We start from the raw sequence: 13363 nt of genomic DNA, 5'->3' as shown, positions 1-13363 counted from the left end.
TGACCTGTACTGTGAAAGTTCTGCCAAAATAGAAAACTAATTACCAGTCCTGCCTATAGGATCTTTTCTCCATTACTGCCTTGTTCCTCGCTCTGATTCTTTGTGAAATTGGCCATATTGGTAGAACAGGGCTTTGCTCATTCATCCCAAAGCTTTGCCCTGAATTATTGGTGGGTAAATGATTAAGGTAGAGAAGTGGGGAAAGCACAGATGAACCAAAGGAAAAAAACAGGAAGATGCTAGCACTCTATGTGTCCAGGTACAGCTACTTCTCCAGGTAGCTCTCCAAATCCTTTTGTGTCTTCTTCTTGGTGCTATAATGTGTTGAGCAGCTTATGGACCAAGGGAGCGTGGGAGGGGACAGGACCAAGCCTGACTTTAACAAAAACTACCATAATTATACCGTATGTTTGGGTCTACAAAATGTTTTGACGTTTAGTTTGCTCATCTGTTTTGTTCACATGCTAAAAATGCTTTGACCAATTTGTGAATAGTTTAGTTTAAATCAATGTTTATGTTTATAAAATATGTATATTGTACTATAACAGCTGCATGTAATGTTGTGATCAGTATCCGATGATCTCATATATAAATTACCAAGATTGCCAACACTTTTATCACTTTTATCCAGTTCAGTGTGTTCTAAAATACAGCTTAGCTCTCATATTGCTTCAATGTAAAGTTTTAAGTGAGCTCTTTCATAATATTAACTGTTTCTTGTTGTCTGTCCAGGCGGTGACTGAAAACATGAAGCGCAGATGCAAATGCCATGGAACATCTGGGAGCTGCCAGTTTAAGACTTGTTGGCATGTAACTCCTGATTTTCGAGCTGTTAGTACGCTTCTACGGGAAAAGTTCCAGCGGGCTGTCTTCGTGAACTCCCGTAATAAGAACAGTGGTGCTTTCCATCCACGCCTCAACAAAAAAAGACTGGCTCGTGAGCTTGTCTACTTTGAGAAATCTCCAGACTTTTGTGAAAAGGATCCTCTGGTAGACTCCCCAGGCACTCAGGGGCGGGTATGCAACAAGACAAGCCACCAGATGGACAGCTGTGCCAGCCTTTGCTGTGGCAGGGGTCATAATATCCTCATGCAGACCCGCCGGGAGCGTTGCAACTGCCGCTTTCACTGGTGTTGCTATGTTATCTGTGAGGAGTGCCGCGTCACGCAGTGGGTCAATGTCTGCAAGTGAAGAAACTTAAAAATATCTAATTTTGTTTGTTAGCAATTAATTTATTCTTTCTTAGCACTGAAAATGTATTTCTGGATAGGATACACATCTGTCCTAAAGTCGCAAAAGAACTTGCCACATGACTTGTTCTTGTCCATGATACAAGAAGACCACCTAAAGAACATCTATATCAAATTCTATATTACCAACATTAGTGGACTCTGTAGTTCTGATGAACACGTATCTCTGGATATTGATATAGTGGCTGAAGAGAAGGGATTATAACCCTTGGTTTAGACACCGTGGCATCTCATGCCTTTAATGGAATTACAGTAGATATTCATATGATGAGTATATTTCCTGTGAAAGGATGGAATTTTCCTTACTGAACTTTCCTTTTCAAAAACATTTGGAACTTGTACATGTGGAATTAATTCTGGCCTTGGTGTACTCCGTTTGTTTAACTCCAGGACCCCTGCTTTCTAATACCTACTGACCCGATAACAGATTTAGCCCAGGACGTCGTACAGAATGTAACCAGGAGCCTAATTTATTGGAGTTTGTATACTTAAATAAAAACATATTTTAGATGAATTTTCTGTAGTATTTTCATCCTTCAGAAAGTCAGAATATTGATGCTGATGACATATTCTGCTAAGAAAATATGTCCATTCCGGCAAATGCAAGGCTTCTGCTAGGTATTGATCATTGTGAACATTTTACATCTCATGATGTTATCATCACACAGAGGCCTACCATATAGTGCAAAATGTTATTTTTCTGAAGCTGTGCACAATTGCAGGGTGAGGTTCTTTGACACCTGCTTGACCACATTGCGTCCAAGATAAACTCTTAATTTAATTATACCCTTTGTGCACAACCACAGTCTAGGTATACAATAAAGAAGATAGTTTTGATATGTGTAAAATCACTTTGCAAAAGTATTTTTGTTTTTTATTACCAAGGTCTTGTTTTTGTTGATTTCAAGACTGTAACCCAGACCTGAAATCAGTACCCCACCCACCCATCTTCCCCCTATTTTAATTAGACAGAGGGAGACGGTACTTGGTTCTGATGGTTCAGACAATAAAAAGATACCTCATAGGCTAAAACAGGTAATACCTGAAAGGTTGTGAAGCCTGCTCCTAGACAGAACCTCCTATATAAGTTTATTAGGCTGACAGGTCAACTGTCAGAAAGTTAGTTCTTTATTGTTATTTATTATTTATTGGAAAATGATCTACAACGTGCACCTGTATCTCTACTCTTTTATTATATCTTTTTGTAAAGTTTTTGCATAGCCAGAAAGTTTGCTTTTATAAAGATAAATTATAATCTCAGCAAATGTTCTATTGCTGTGTATAGGAGATTTACCTTTCTGTTTTTACTAGTGACCATTGTCCCCGGACCAAAATTGATGGGAAATCCACAATGTTAAGGTTGTCCTTGGAACAAATTTAAGGTCAAATCTTCCATTGGGGACATCTGTTCCAGGGACAAATTACTTTGGGAGATTTTTTCTAGCTTACTATTGGGTCTCAGGGACAGGAATTTAAAGAACATTCCCCAATATCCATAACTTGCTTTTACATCGTTGATGTTCTATACAAAACAAAAACAAATTTTATACATTGCCGATTTAATTACAGTAGTTAATATGTTTAATATGTAATACTGATGAAACTTTTAAATAGATATTTTACTACTTTACAATTTAACTGTCTAAAGTACATCTACCATGAGTAAGTAAGCTATGAATAAATAATAATAAAAGAAATATGTGCATAATGTTTTATTATGGTCAGGACTATGAAATACAATTTAGAAAAGTACTTATTCTTTGTTTTATTCAGGTAAATAAATGCAGATAATAAACGTCAGCATAAAAGTTTGTAAAGGTAAACATTAAAATAAAATTAACAGCCAAACAAGTAACAATGCTGCTGTTCAATAAAGAATCTTACCTTGTTGTCTGGGTATCTCCAGTTACCAGTGGTTTTTGTTTCAGATAACAGTGATTGTGGATGATAAGTTCTGATAGGTTGATGTTGCTATACACTTTGAACATAATAATATGGTGTTTTTTGGAGACAGCTATACACACAGAGAAGCCTAAAAGAACCACTATTGTATAAAAGGCAAACACTTCTGCAAACATGAAATGAACATTGTTATCTGCCACCTCCTATCCAGTACTAGAGGCTTCTTTGTCTGATTCCTGGAAACAGCTCCATTTAATGACAATGGCCCTGACTTATTAAATCTCTTTAAGGCTGGAGAAGATACACTTTCAGTGAACCTGGGTGATCTAGCAAACCAGGAATGGATCTGGTCCAGCATTGAAAACATTTGCTAACAAATAGCAAATTACTTTTTTAGAAATCCATTGCAGGTTTGCTGGATCACCCAGCTTCACTGATGAATAAGTATCTTATCCAGCCTTGGAGAGCTTTAATATATCAGGCCAATAGTTCTTGATTGTGCCTAATGCATACTCTTTGGCATACAGTGTTAAAGCCTATTTCGACAGGCTTTGGGCTTTTGTTGATTGGAAAATGCAGCTTGATTTAGACAAGAATTGATTGCAGGTGAAGGTTTGACCTACTGCTAACCTCCTCTGACCTATGTTCTTCCTGTTTCAAGGTGCTTTTCAGTCCCTTATATGTGTATTACGAGAAAGGCAGGTTTGATGCAAAAAAAAAAAGCCTATAGATAAAGCTTTGTGTATATATATATATATTCTATATTGTAGATTTTACGGGAAACAGCGTAACACAGTTTACATCCTGTTTCAGGGATTTAAGGGAAATTTGTTCTGCAAAGCAAGCATGCAAATCCACTCAGAATACTGACCTTGATGTTCTGTATACCATCCATTCTTTTCACTATGTAGGACAGTTTGCTGCACACCATTCCACCTTGTACACTATGTTTTACCATCTACACACCACAGTATGTACTCTGCTGTATGTAATATAATTCACACATCTCCTACTGTATGGTATATACTTGGCCGCTATCTCAAGCTCAACAGACAGCAGGTTGCAATCACTTTTGATTAGTGCTTCTGTGCCAAACAGTTTTACTAGTTAATAGCACTGTTTTCCCTAGTGGAATATTTTACCTAAACCTTTAACATGGCGTTTTAAAATCCCAAACAGAAGGGTTGCTGACAATCGACAAAACATTTTATTAGGTAAGAAAACCAAGCAGTATTTTGTCAGCATAACAAGCCGGGTAGGCTGGAATCCCATAACATGCTCTGTGCTCATTGCTGGGATAACCTTACAGATTTATTACAGTGTTAGCAGTGTTTTGGCAGCAAGTACAGGTTACAGCATCAATGTAAATGTAGAAAGACAAAACCCATCCAGCGAAGGTGACCCCACAGCATTACCAGACACATGGGCAATAATAAAATATTTTATTAGGGGTGGATTCCGTGTGCAGCTCTCCTTAAACATTTCAACGCTGAAATTTTGTACTGCATACAATCTTTTACCCAAATACACATTCATTTCTTTTAGGCTGATATATTACAAAACTTTAACAAAATGATTACAAAGTTGAAATCCACCTGTACCTAATATTTCTTCCAACTATAAAGTATTGCCCCAGGTAGAAATGGCTAATTTACAGTTAGCGGTTATGTACAACCCAACAAAAAATGACTCTTTTTTGGTCTCTTTTGGTCTCTTAAATATAGCACCAATAGTGTTTTGTTGTATCCAATTAATAATACTTGCACTGTCAGCCCTCCCCAGTTCACTCCTGTACGCTACGGAACACTTCCCTCATTTATTTGAAATGAGGAGAGGTGTTCTGTAATCTCAACATCCTGTTCTAGGGTGACGTCTCTATTCCCCCATAGATAAAGCGTGCTCTATTTATAAAACAAGGAATCATACATTTCCTTTGTGCGAATCTTCCAGGTCCATGTGTTTCAATGGCAGTAAATGATTCCCATGGTAGAAGGAAAGTCAGATTCCCTGTTTTATAAATAGAGCCCAGACAGTTGTCACCCTAGGAAAGAAATTGTCACTGGCAGAATGACCAGGTGAATAAAAAGAAAAATACAAAAACAAATCCTGATAAAAAATCTAAGGCAGCTACAAGTTGGAATGGTGTGCAGAATACTGTCAAACATCTGACTGGTAAGCAGATTATTTTATTACAGTACAGGTATAGTGATGACACATTTTTGTTCTTTCCATGTTTATGTCTGACAACATTTTTACTTTTCATCCATCCTCATCCCCAGTCTCATGTCCCTAAAAGGGAACTAAACCCAGAAGTTATTCACCTGTCCCCGTATACAACTGGCCATGGCCACTGTTATCTTCTATTTTTCCATATTCTGATCTTCGGCCATCTTGATTGGCTGGGCCTGGATGACGTAACTCCTACGCACCTGCATTCAGTACCGGCACCAGAAAAGGAAGCAGGGATTGCTGGATATCCATCCAGACAATCAACGCCTAGCTGTGCATCCAATTTTGACAGCTGGGTAATCAGGGACGTATGTCAAATTTTTAAAGTGGAACTTTAGGTAAAGGAGCCCATAGATATTTACCGAGGTTCACCTAATTTGGCTATTTATACTAAATTTGGGGAACTTTTCTTTACCTGTAGGCACTTCCAAGACCCAGACCAATGTTGTTTATCTAAGCTTGCTTGGGTGAGAGTTCATCATGGTGGACGGATTTTCCAAGCTTTGAGACAGGTCAATGCCCTCAGTACAACCCTCCTCCAACATATGTGTTTACAATGTTCCCTTATATTCCAATAGTGGTCATGTAATAATCCCCCTTCAGTGGATGCATCCCAGAAATATTTGGAAAGAAAACATTTCAGTTTTCAGCAGACACTTGGCGCCAAGTGCTGGGGGGGGTTGCATTTCAATGCAGGGGTTATGGACAGCAGTATGAACCCAGAGAAGACTTAGTCCGACTTCTTACCATTCAAATTTAAAAACACATTTTGGAATCATTTCCAGTTACCTATCGTTTTTAGTCCTGTCATGCACATCTACATTTTTATCATGGATACCAGACAAATCCTCCATATGGACCCAGTGATCGTCTTTAGTGAAAATAGCTGCTATTAGGTCATTGCTGGCACATAGGACAGACATTCAGGAAATGCCCCGGTCACTGACTGTCAGCCCAAACGTAAAATAACAGGAACCTGACTATACTCTGTAGCTTCCTCAGAATTAAGACTAAAAATGGGGACAGGAATGTATCACCTATCATATGCTGGAGGACACAATATTCTGGGATATTGGCTTATAAGTAATCCATAAGAAAGCCACATTTCCTTTTGGAACCAGTTTGGCAATGGATGGAGCAGAAAACACAGCTTACACAATGTTACAGGAATTTCACCTTGTGACGCTAAATTATTTTTATATTTAAAGGATAACAATACCAATGTAGGCTTTTTTTTTAGATTAATACATTGAAATATTGGAATGCTGTTTTAGAACATTTGTTAACAAGATGTTTAACTAAAACATCAGTACTATATAGAACATATCTGTTATATACGAGTGCAGATTGTATTTGTTTTTTTATAATATGTGACCATATCACACTCATATGGCTTCATCTGCTATACATGGAAATATATGCAGGTAATATAGAACCAATAAGAATACTCTGTCCTTTCTGTTAAAACAAATGTAGCTAGTAGGAAGATATAAAAATAATGTGTGTTCATATTTTTAAGGGCTTTTAATTTGCTTTTTTTTTTTTTACAGTTCACTGACAAGTAAGTTGCTTCGGCTCTTTTTTTGAATATGTAACCAACTGGCTGAATAATCTACCCATGTAGCGTGGAAGAGGGGAAGGCTTATGTTGAGAATGAACAGGTAATTTTTGTACTGGTATGAAATCCTTTAAGTTATCTGATGCCCATAGAGTGCCCTTTCACCACCAGTTTGTAGGGTGTAAGCTCCAACTAGTTCCGATTAAATCCTTCCCCTTTCTTCTGATATATATTTTAGTTTCAAAATAAAAGTTTAATTGCCATGATTAGGTCAATGATTTGAAAGACAGATCTTAAGTAATAGTGTGTCTTAATACAGCAGAGAATACATGAGGTTAAATAAGGTTAACACATGTCCCTAAATTATAAAGTGCAGGTCTAGCCTGTCCTGCCCTTATTATAATGCCCTCTGCCTGCGGCTAAACCACACTCTGTCTGCAAGAACCTAAATCAGTCTGGTCACTGAACTCACAGCACATCTGTCATAAAGATTCAGAGCCCAGACATCTGGAGATGAGAACGTTGATTAACATTAGTTACGAGAAAAATAAAATAAAACATGCAATACCCCCCCCCCCCTCCACCACCACCACCTTCATAACACACACTTTTAATAATGTGTCAGGCAGGTCACTGCATGAGCACACACCACCCCAGGCACTAATACACCCTGCAGAGTTACATTTGAACGGCATGTACTGACTGCAAATCATCACTTGTCTAAACCTTCTTTACTATGCTTCACAAGCTTTTAAGTGTGGCATGCTGGAAAGTTACTTTACCCATACACAGTTTATGTAAGGCCACACAAGTCATTTTTTCACATATAGATACAGTATGACATTGCTGTGAAGGTTTCCTATATATATATACACATACACACACACATCCTCATCCTATCTCCTACCTGATAACAGGTATGTAAGCACCAGATTGATCTGTCCTGTGGTGGGAATGCGGCTGGCAAGCACAATTTCAATAAAGAAGAATATAGATAAACTAATTTATGTCTTGACTTTTGTTCGAGATGCACTGTTTGTAAGAAAAGATAATGTACCATTGTCCTAAACAATATCTTACACTAATCATGCATACCATGCAGATTTCATTCAAATGGCAAATCCTCTTATATACGCTTCCATTGCGGATTCCATGAATCCATTGTAAACACTGCTGAAACACCAAGTGCATATGTAAAGGATGGAACTGTGTGTGAAGTTCCAAAAACAAAAAGAATACATTTTGAATAAAAAAAGTCCAATTAGGTAGGACAAATTTCAATTCAATTAAAAGTTAATAAAAAAAACAAGGAGGCTGACATTGCTGTTTGGCTGCGAAAGTGAATCGGTCTCTAATCAAACTTTGAGTTATAGCTTAGTAAAAGAACGCAGATAAACTGCAAAAATTATTTGAAAAGTTTTTTGGGGGGTAGGGGTTCTATTGAAGGTAGATTTGCTTTTTCCTAAAAGCCCTATTTATACCTGTGCATCGAGGCAACCTGCCTTAAAAGCAACACAGCAACGCACCTTCCCTGTGTGGGCTACATATATGTTCATTGGCAATATATGACTTCTCAACGCACTGGTCCCAGATCTGACACCAGCATACAATGGGGACTTTGGTGCCAGCTGTCACACAAGAAAAGACTGGTTAGGGAACGCTGCTTTAAAGTAAGAGAGGGCAGTGTCTATTTCAGCATTACAACCAGGCAGAGAGTGTATTCAGCAGGAGGTCAGTAAAAGCAGCCTCCAAAATAATCCTACGACAAGTTTACCTTAAACATCTAGCTATGCAATAGACAGGTTTTCTTTTTTTAATTTGATGAGATGTTTGAAGTAAACACAAGTTCATTTTACCTCACTGAACTGAAAGTCACCTGAACCCATAATGTAAACACAGTAGCGTGCACTGCATTAAAATACCTCATTGGACATCCATCAACAATGATTAGTGCACATTTCCCCCAAATGGAATTCATTGTGTTATCTTGTCTGTAAAAGTAGGAAATGCACTTCCTCTCTTCTCTCATCCACTTCTTTCTTTGCAGCCATTTTAGTGCCAAGCCTAAGAGCAGCACTTCATTGTCTTGTGTCCTGACACTGATAGGTTATACCATGATAGAAACACAGAACAAAAGCACATATCGAGGTCATGGGACTATGCAATGACAGATTGAATGAAAACAGTATGTATTATATATGAGAAATAGAAATATTTTGGCTGTTAGACGCATATATTTTATAAGAGGTTGGATAAGGACCTGAAGCTTTCACAACTCTTTATGAGAAGGGATTATCAATGCCTAGCTGTGCAGGCCATATTTTTGCAGCTTCATTTTACTTGGCTGTAACTAATAATTTTTGAGATGGACTTAGTAAATGTGATGTATGAGCCATGTTACACTGTCCTAACCCTGGTCTAAAGCTAAGTAAACGCATCAGATTATTCTTGTCCATTTATCGCTTCAGGGCTAGTATAGAAGGAGAATCTGGTGTGTGTACAGTGCTCGTCCATCCGTCCTGATGGATCCACAAACTATGGTAATACAAGTGAAGGGGAGAGAGTGCAGCAGATTGCCGCCTGTCGTTATACCTTCTACATAGAGCAGAACAGCGCTATGAGTACAACACTCATTCATGCATCTTTCAGTCTTTAGTTGTTGAAGGATCCTTTCCAACTACAATTATTGAATGTGTGTTCATAGCCTAAGAGTAGGCACTAAAAGAATCTGTTAACATCTTCCCTTGGTCATTCTTATCCTTCCTTGATATTGTTACCTGTGCTGGCCCTTCATCTTGCCAGCCGCTCAGTCACTTGCACAGTAGCACTGAACCAGAATTTGCCTATATTACAGCTGGTGGAAGTGAGCGGCCTTGCTACCCACATTTATTCTCTAGCAGGGAATCTGACATTTACCAAACAATTCCCTGGTGGAGAATGAACCACTTCTATTGAAAACACAAGGACTAGGCAGATTTTTCACCAGGGAATGTAATGTTGACTATATTGGCATGTTAGCGAGAAATAGGTCTGTCTGAAGTTTATAATTAGTGGAGCATAATAGTTCATGTATTCCAGCTCTTTAAATTCGAATACCTGGAATGCACGCAGAATAAGAAAACAAAATTAAAGAAGTCACACCATTTTTTTTTTTGCTTCCAGTGCTTTAATTCTTTTCATTTTAAACACATACAGCTTACATTCCAAAATATACAAACAAAAAAAATACCCAGCTTGAACCATACGTTCCACTATACACCACACAGACCAGAGGTAAAAGAGATAGAGAAGAGCACAAGTGAAAAGAGTCTACTGAGGCGAACAGCATCAACTAACTGAGGAGAAGAAAAAAACATGGAAAATAACCTGATTACAACCAAACAATATCAATAAATATCAAATTAATCATCACTGGATTAAATAAAATGGTCCCTAATGTAAAAATTGCACTACATAGTCTTAAAGAGGACAATGGCAGCTCAGGTTTATAAATGCCACTTGTTTTTAACACACCAGGGCAGAAAGGGATATAGTATATTCAGGGGCCAATAGATAGCCCCCCTAGGAAAGTGATTCATTCTGATACAGTAATAGGGGAACATAGCTGTAACTTATCCAAAGATTGCATAGGCATTAACACTCCATGCCTTCACAAGCTCATTCCCAGCAAGCCCTAGTTTGCACTGTTTATGTTGGTGGTTTCTGGTTATAAAGCAGCTACATTGCTTTACTGGAGGCATAAAGCTGTTTTAACCAAAAAAAAATACTGGCATTTTTTAAAAGCACAGGCTTCCAAAACAAGCAGAATGCTATGATTTCCAAAAATGTTGGAACAAGGATTACCCGGCCATATATTCTAGTCATGTGACCAGCCTTCCCACCAATGTAGAAGGAACCCCATGGGACACCTCAAGCTCAGCAATGTTGCCTGCATTTTATGAACAGAACATAAAATGTAAGCACAGTGTAAGACATACAGAAAACTGCCCTTCTATGAGTGGCAAGTAAGTATGGAGGAAACACTAAAGGGTTCCGAAGAGAGAAAGGCCCCCACAGTACACAGAGATTCTCAGTAGTCAACCCCTCTGCATGCTTATCTACCACCAGAAACAGCAACATAGGGCATGCACCAGTTGTAGAGGCAAATTAAGGTCAGATGAATTGTAGGAAGTACAGACAACTGACATTACATGATAAGGAACTAGATGTACAAAAATCATGATATTTGGGAGACCATTTAAATTCCCAAAATACATTTTTTTTTTTTTTTTTTTAGAGATTTTGAATAAAAATAAATCTGGATTTTATACTTTCTGTTTTTGGTGCTTTCTTTACATTCCTAGTTCTCTCCTTAGTTGATCAATACATCTAGTAAACATGTCTAAGGGTAATAATACCTCTACACTGTTTAATACATGAATGAAATATCCACTGCAATGAGAGATCCAACACCACACACCTTCCACTTGCTTATCATGTTGTTTAGAAAAATAAGCAAATGAAAAAAGTAAAACAAAGCTACAAGAGAACATGAAGCAGTGTTCACATTAAGAACAAAAATAAAGATTTCTTAGGGCAGAAGATCTGTAAAAACCAGGTCATTGGGTTGTATTGATTAAGCAATAAATAACTGACACATCAGAATGCTATGGGGAACTGTTGATCCTTGGTCTGGTTCATGCATATTTGCCCATTTGATAAGGTAAATTACCTAAATTTACTCAAATCTGCTTCTTTACCTTCTGCACCCAACCAGTGAATGTTAGCCAGAGGTAATAAATTCAGGCACTTTACTTATTTTATAATGCCTCTATGCTAGATCTATTTTTGTTACTGATAGCAACAAATCAAATGCTTTTACTTTTCTAACTGCAGAACATTAGTGAGAAAATTGTTGGCTGGCAACAAGAACTCTACTATAAACTTAAATAGCCAATTGACATTCTAAACGTACTTGAACAGACAACAGCACCTTCTGAACTTGGTTATACCTCTTGAGATACCAATAAATTAAGAAAATTTGGTCCAATGCAGCATCCAGATCTGTTGGTGTGTGACAATCTTAATACATTGTTACTTCAACTTCTAAAAAGTATGGTTCAAGAATGGAATGCTATAAAGTTTTGGATTTCTATGGTGTGTCTAATCTTGCCATTTGTAATACTGGCTTCAAATTAACACAGGATGGACATATATATTGGAATATGTACCTACATTCTAAAGACAATTGGAGACAAGTACTTCATAATACTGTAAAGTTTGAGATATTTTCAATGTAATTTTTATTTTCATGATTGCAGGAATGTGTAGATGCAATTAGGAATAATTATACGAACCAAAGGAAACCGACTCCTATATAGTTCTCCGTAGAATGAACAGAATGGAAGGAAGCATATAATGAAGTGTTCCTATCTTCTACAGGTATAAACTGCAATTACTTTACCTTTCTGAAATGTATATCATGGTAGGACAGACTTCTGTTTTTCTATTGCCGCATGGCTGATGTATTAATGATAATGCTAGCCAACATACTAGCTGGGCTGGTGAGGGTGAGCTATGCAGGAATATTGATATGAATGCTATGCAATACTTTATAGGGGAATCAACGAAAAAATGTTTAACAAGCAAGAAGGAACAATACTCCTAGCAGAAGGCATTGTGTGGTGCTTACATGTTTCTGTACTATACTAAGAAACCTCTTCCTATGAATCAGCCCACAATTCCATCTTCATGGTTTGCAATGGCTTCAGTTTTACCTCCTTCCTCAGTGCTGAAGCCACATTCTAATAAATCAAAAAGTGTACATCTATTGCTAGCTTGGGTGTCCTAATTTATTTGTGGGAAGGTAAAGTGCAAATCACTTTAATATTTGTACCAGATCTACTTGATACAGTATACCTGTCTTACAATGATTCTTTAATGTAGATTTTATACAAGCAAATACAATGAAATGGTCAGACAGGTTTGTTACAGCACAATAGGTGCTATAGGCAAGATCACTAACTTTCTTCTTCTTTTATAGAATATCTAGAATTGTATTTGGTTCATTTTAATGAACCAAAGCTGACATTAAATTTGTTTTGTAATCCCAGTTCCCATCAAGGAAAAAATTCCAATTATTCAATCTGAAAACATTCTGCAGATAGAAAAAAGGTCACTTGGAAAATCTGTTTCAAATTTATGATGTAAAGATGAATCACCTTAACACTAAATCCCTGTCATGCTTTTTGCTTTACAGAGATTAACAAGTTGCGAATCAATTCACCCTAAAACCATGAGCATAATGTTCTGCTTTTTTTCATATACAGTAAAAGTATCATGAGAAAGCATATAAGAAAAAAACGAAAAATGAGGATTTCTCAACCACCAAGTTTGAATAGAAGTGTCATTGCAGATTATACAAAATGTTTGTAACATTTAATGC

At 37.3% G+C, this 13363-nt stretch overlaps 1 protein-coding gene across 1 annotated transcript in view; it reads left to right on the top strand.

The window, feature by feature from the left end:
* Nucleotides 1-2902, top strand: part of WNT10B (Wnt family member 10B) — a 28350-nt gene extending 25448 nt beyond the window's left edge. Inside the window, exon 5 of the mRNA XM_072398475.1 lies at nucleotides 733-2902. Within this exon, the coding sequence (XP_072254576.1) occupies nucleotides 733-1191 (459 nt within the window). The 3' untranslated portion in view covers nucleotides 1192-2902. The remainder of the gene's footprint in view (nucleotides 1-732) is intronic.
* Nucleotides 2903-13363: the final 10461 nt, after the last annotated feature.

Source organism: Pyxicephalus adspersus, chromosome 1 (assembly GCF_032062135.1).
Source record: "Pyxicephalus adspersus chromosome 1, UCB_Pads_2.0, whole genome shotgun sequence".
Classification (NCBI taxonomy): domain Eukaryota; kingdom Metazoa; phylum Chordata; class Amphibia; order Anura; family Pyxicephalidae; genus Pyxicephalus; species Pyxicephalus adspersus.
This window is presented reverse-complemented; position numbering and strand designations above follow the sequence as displayed.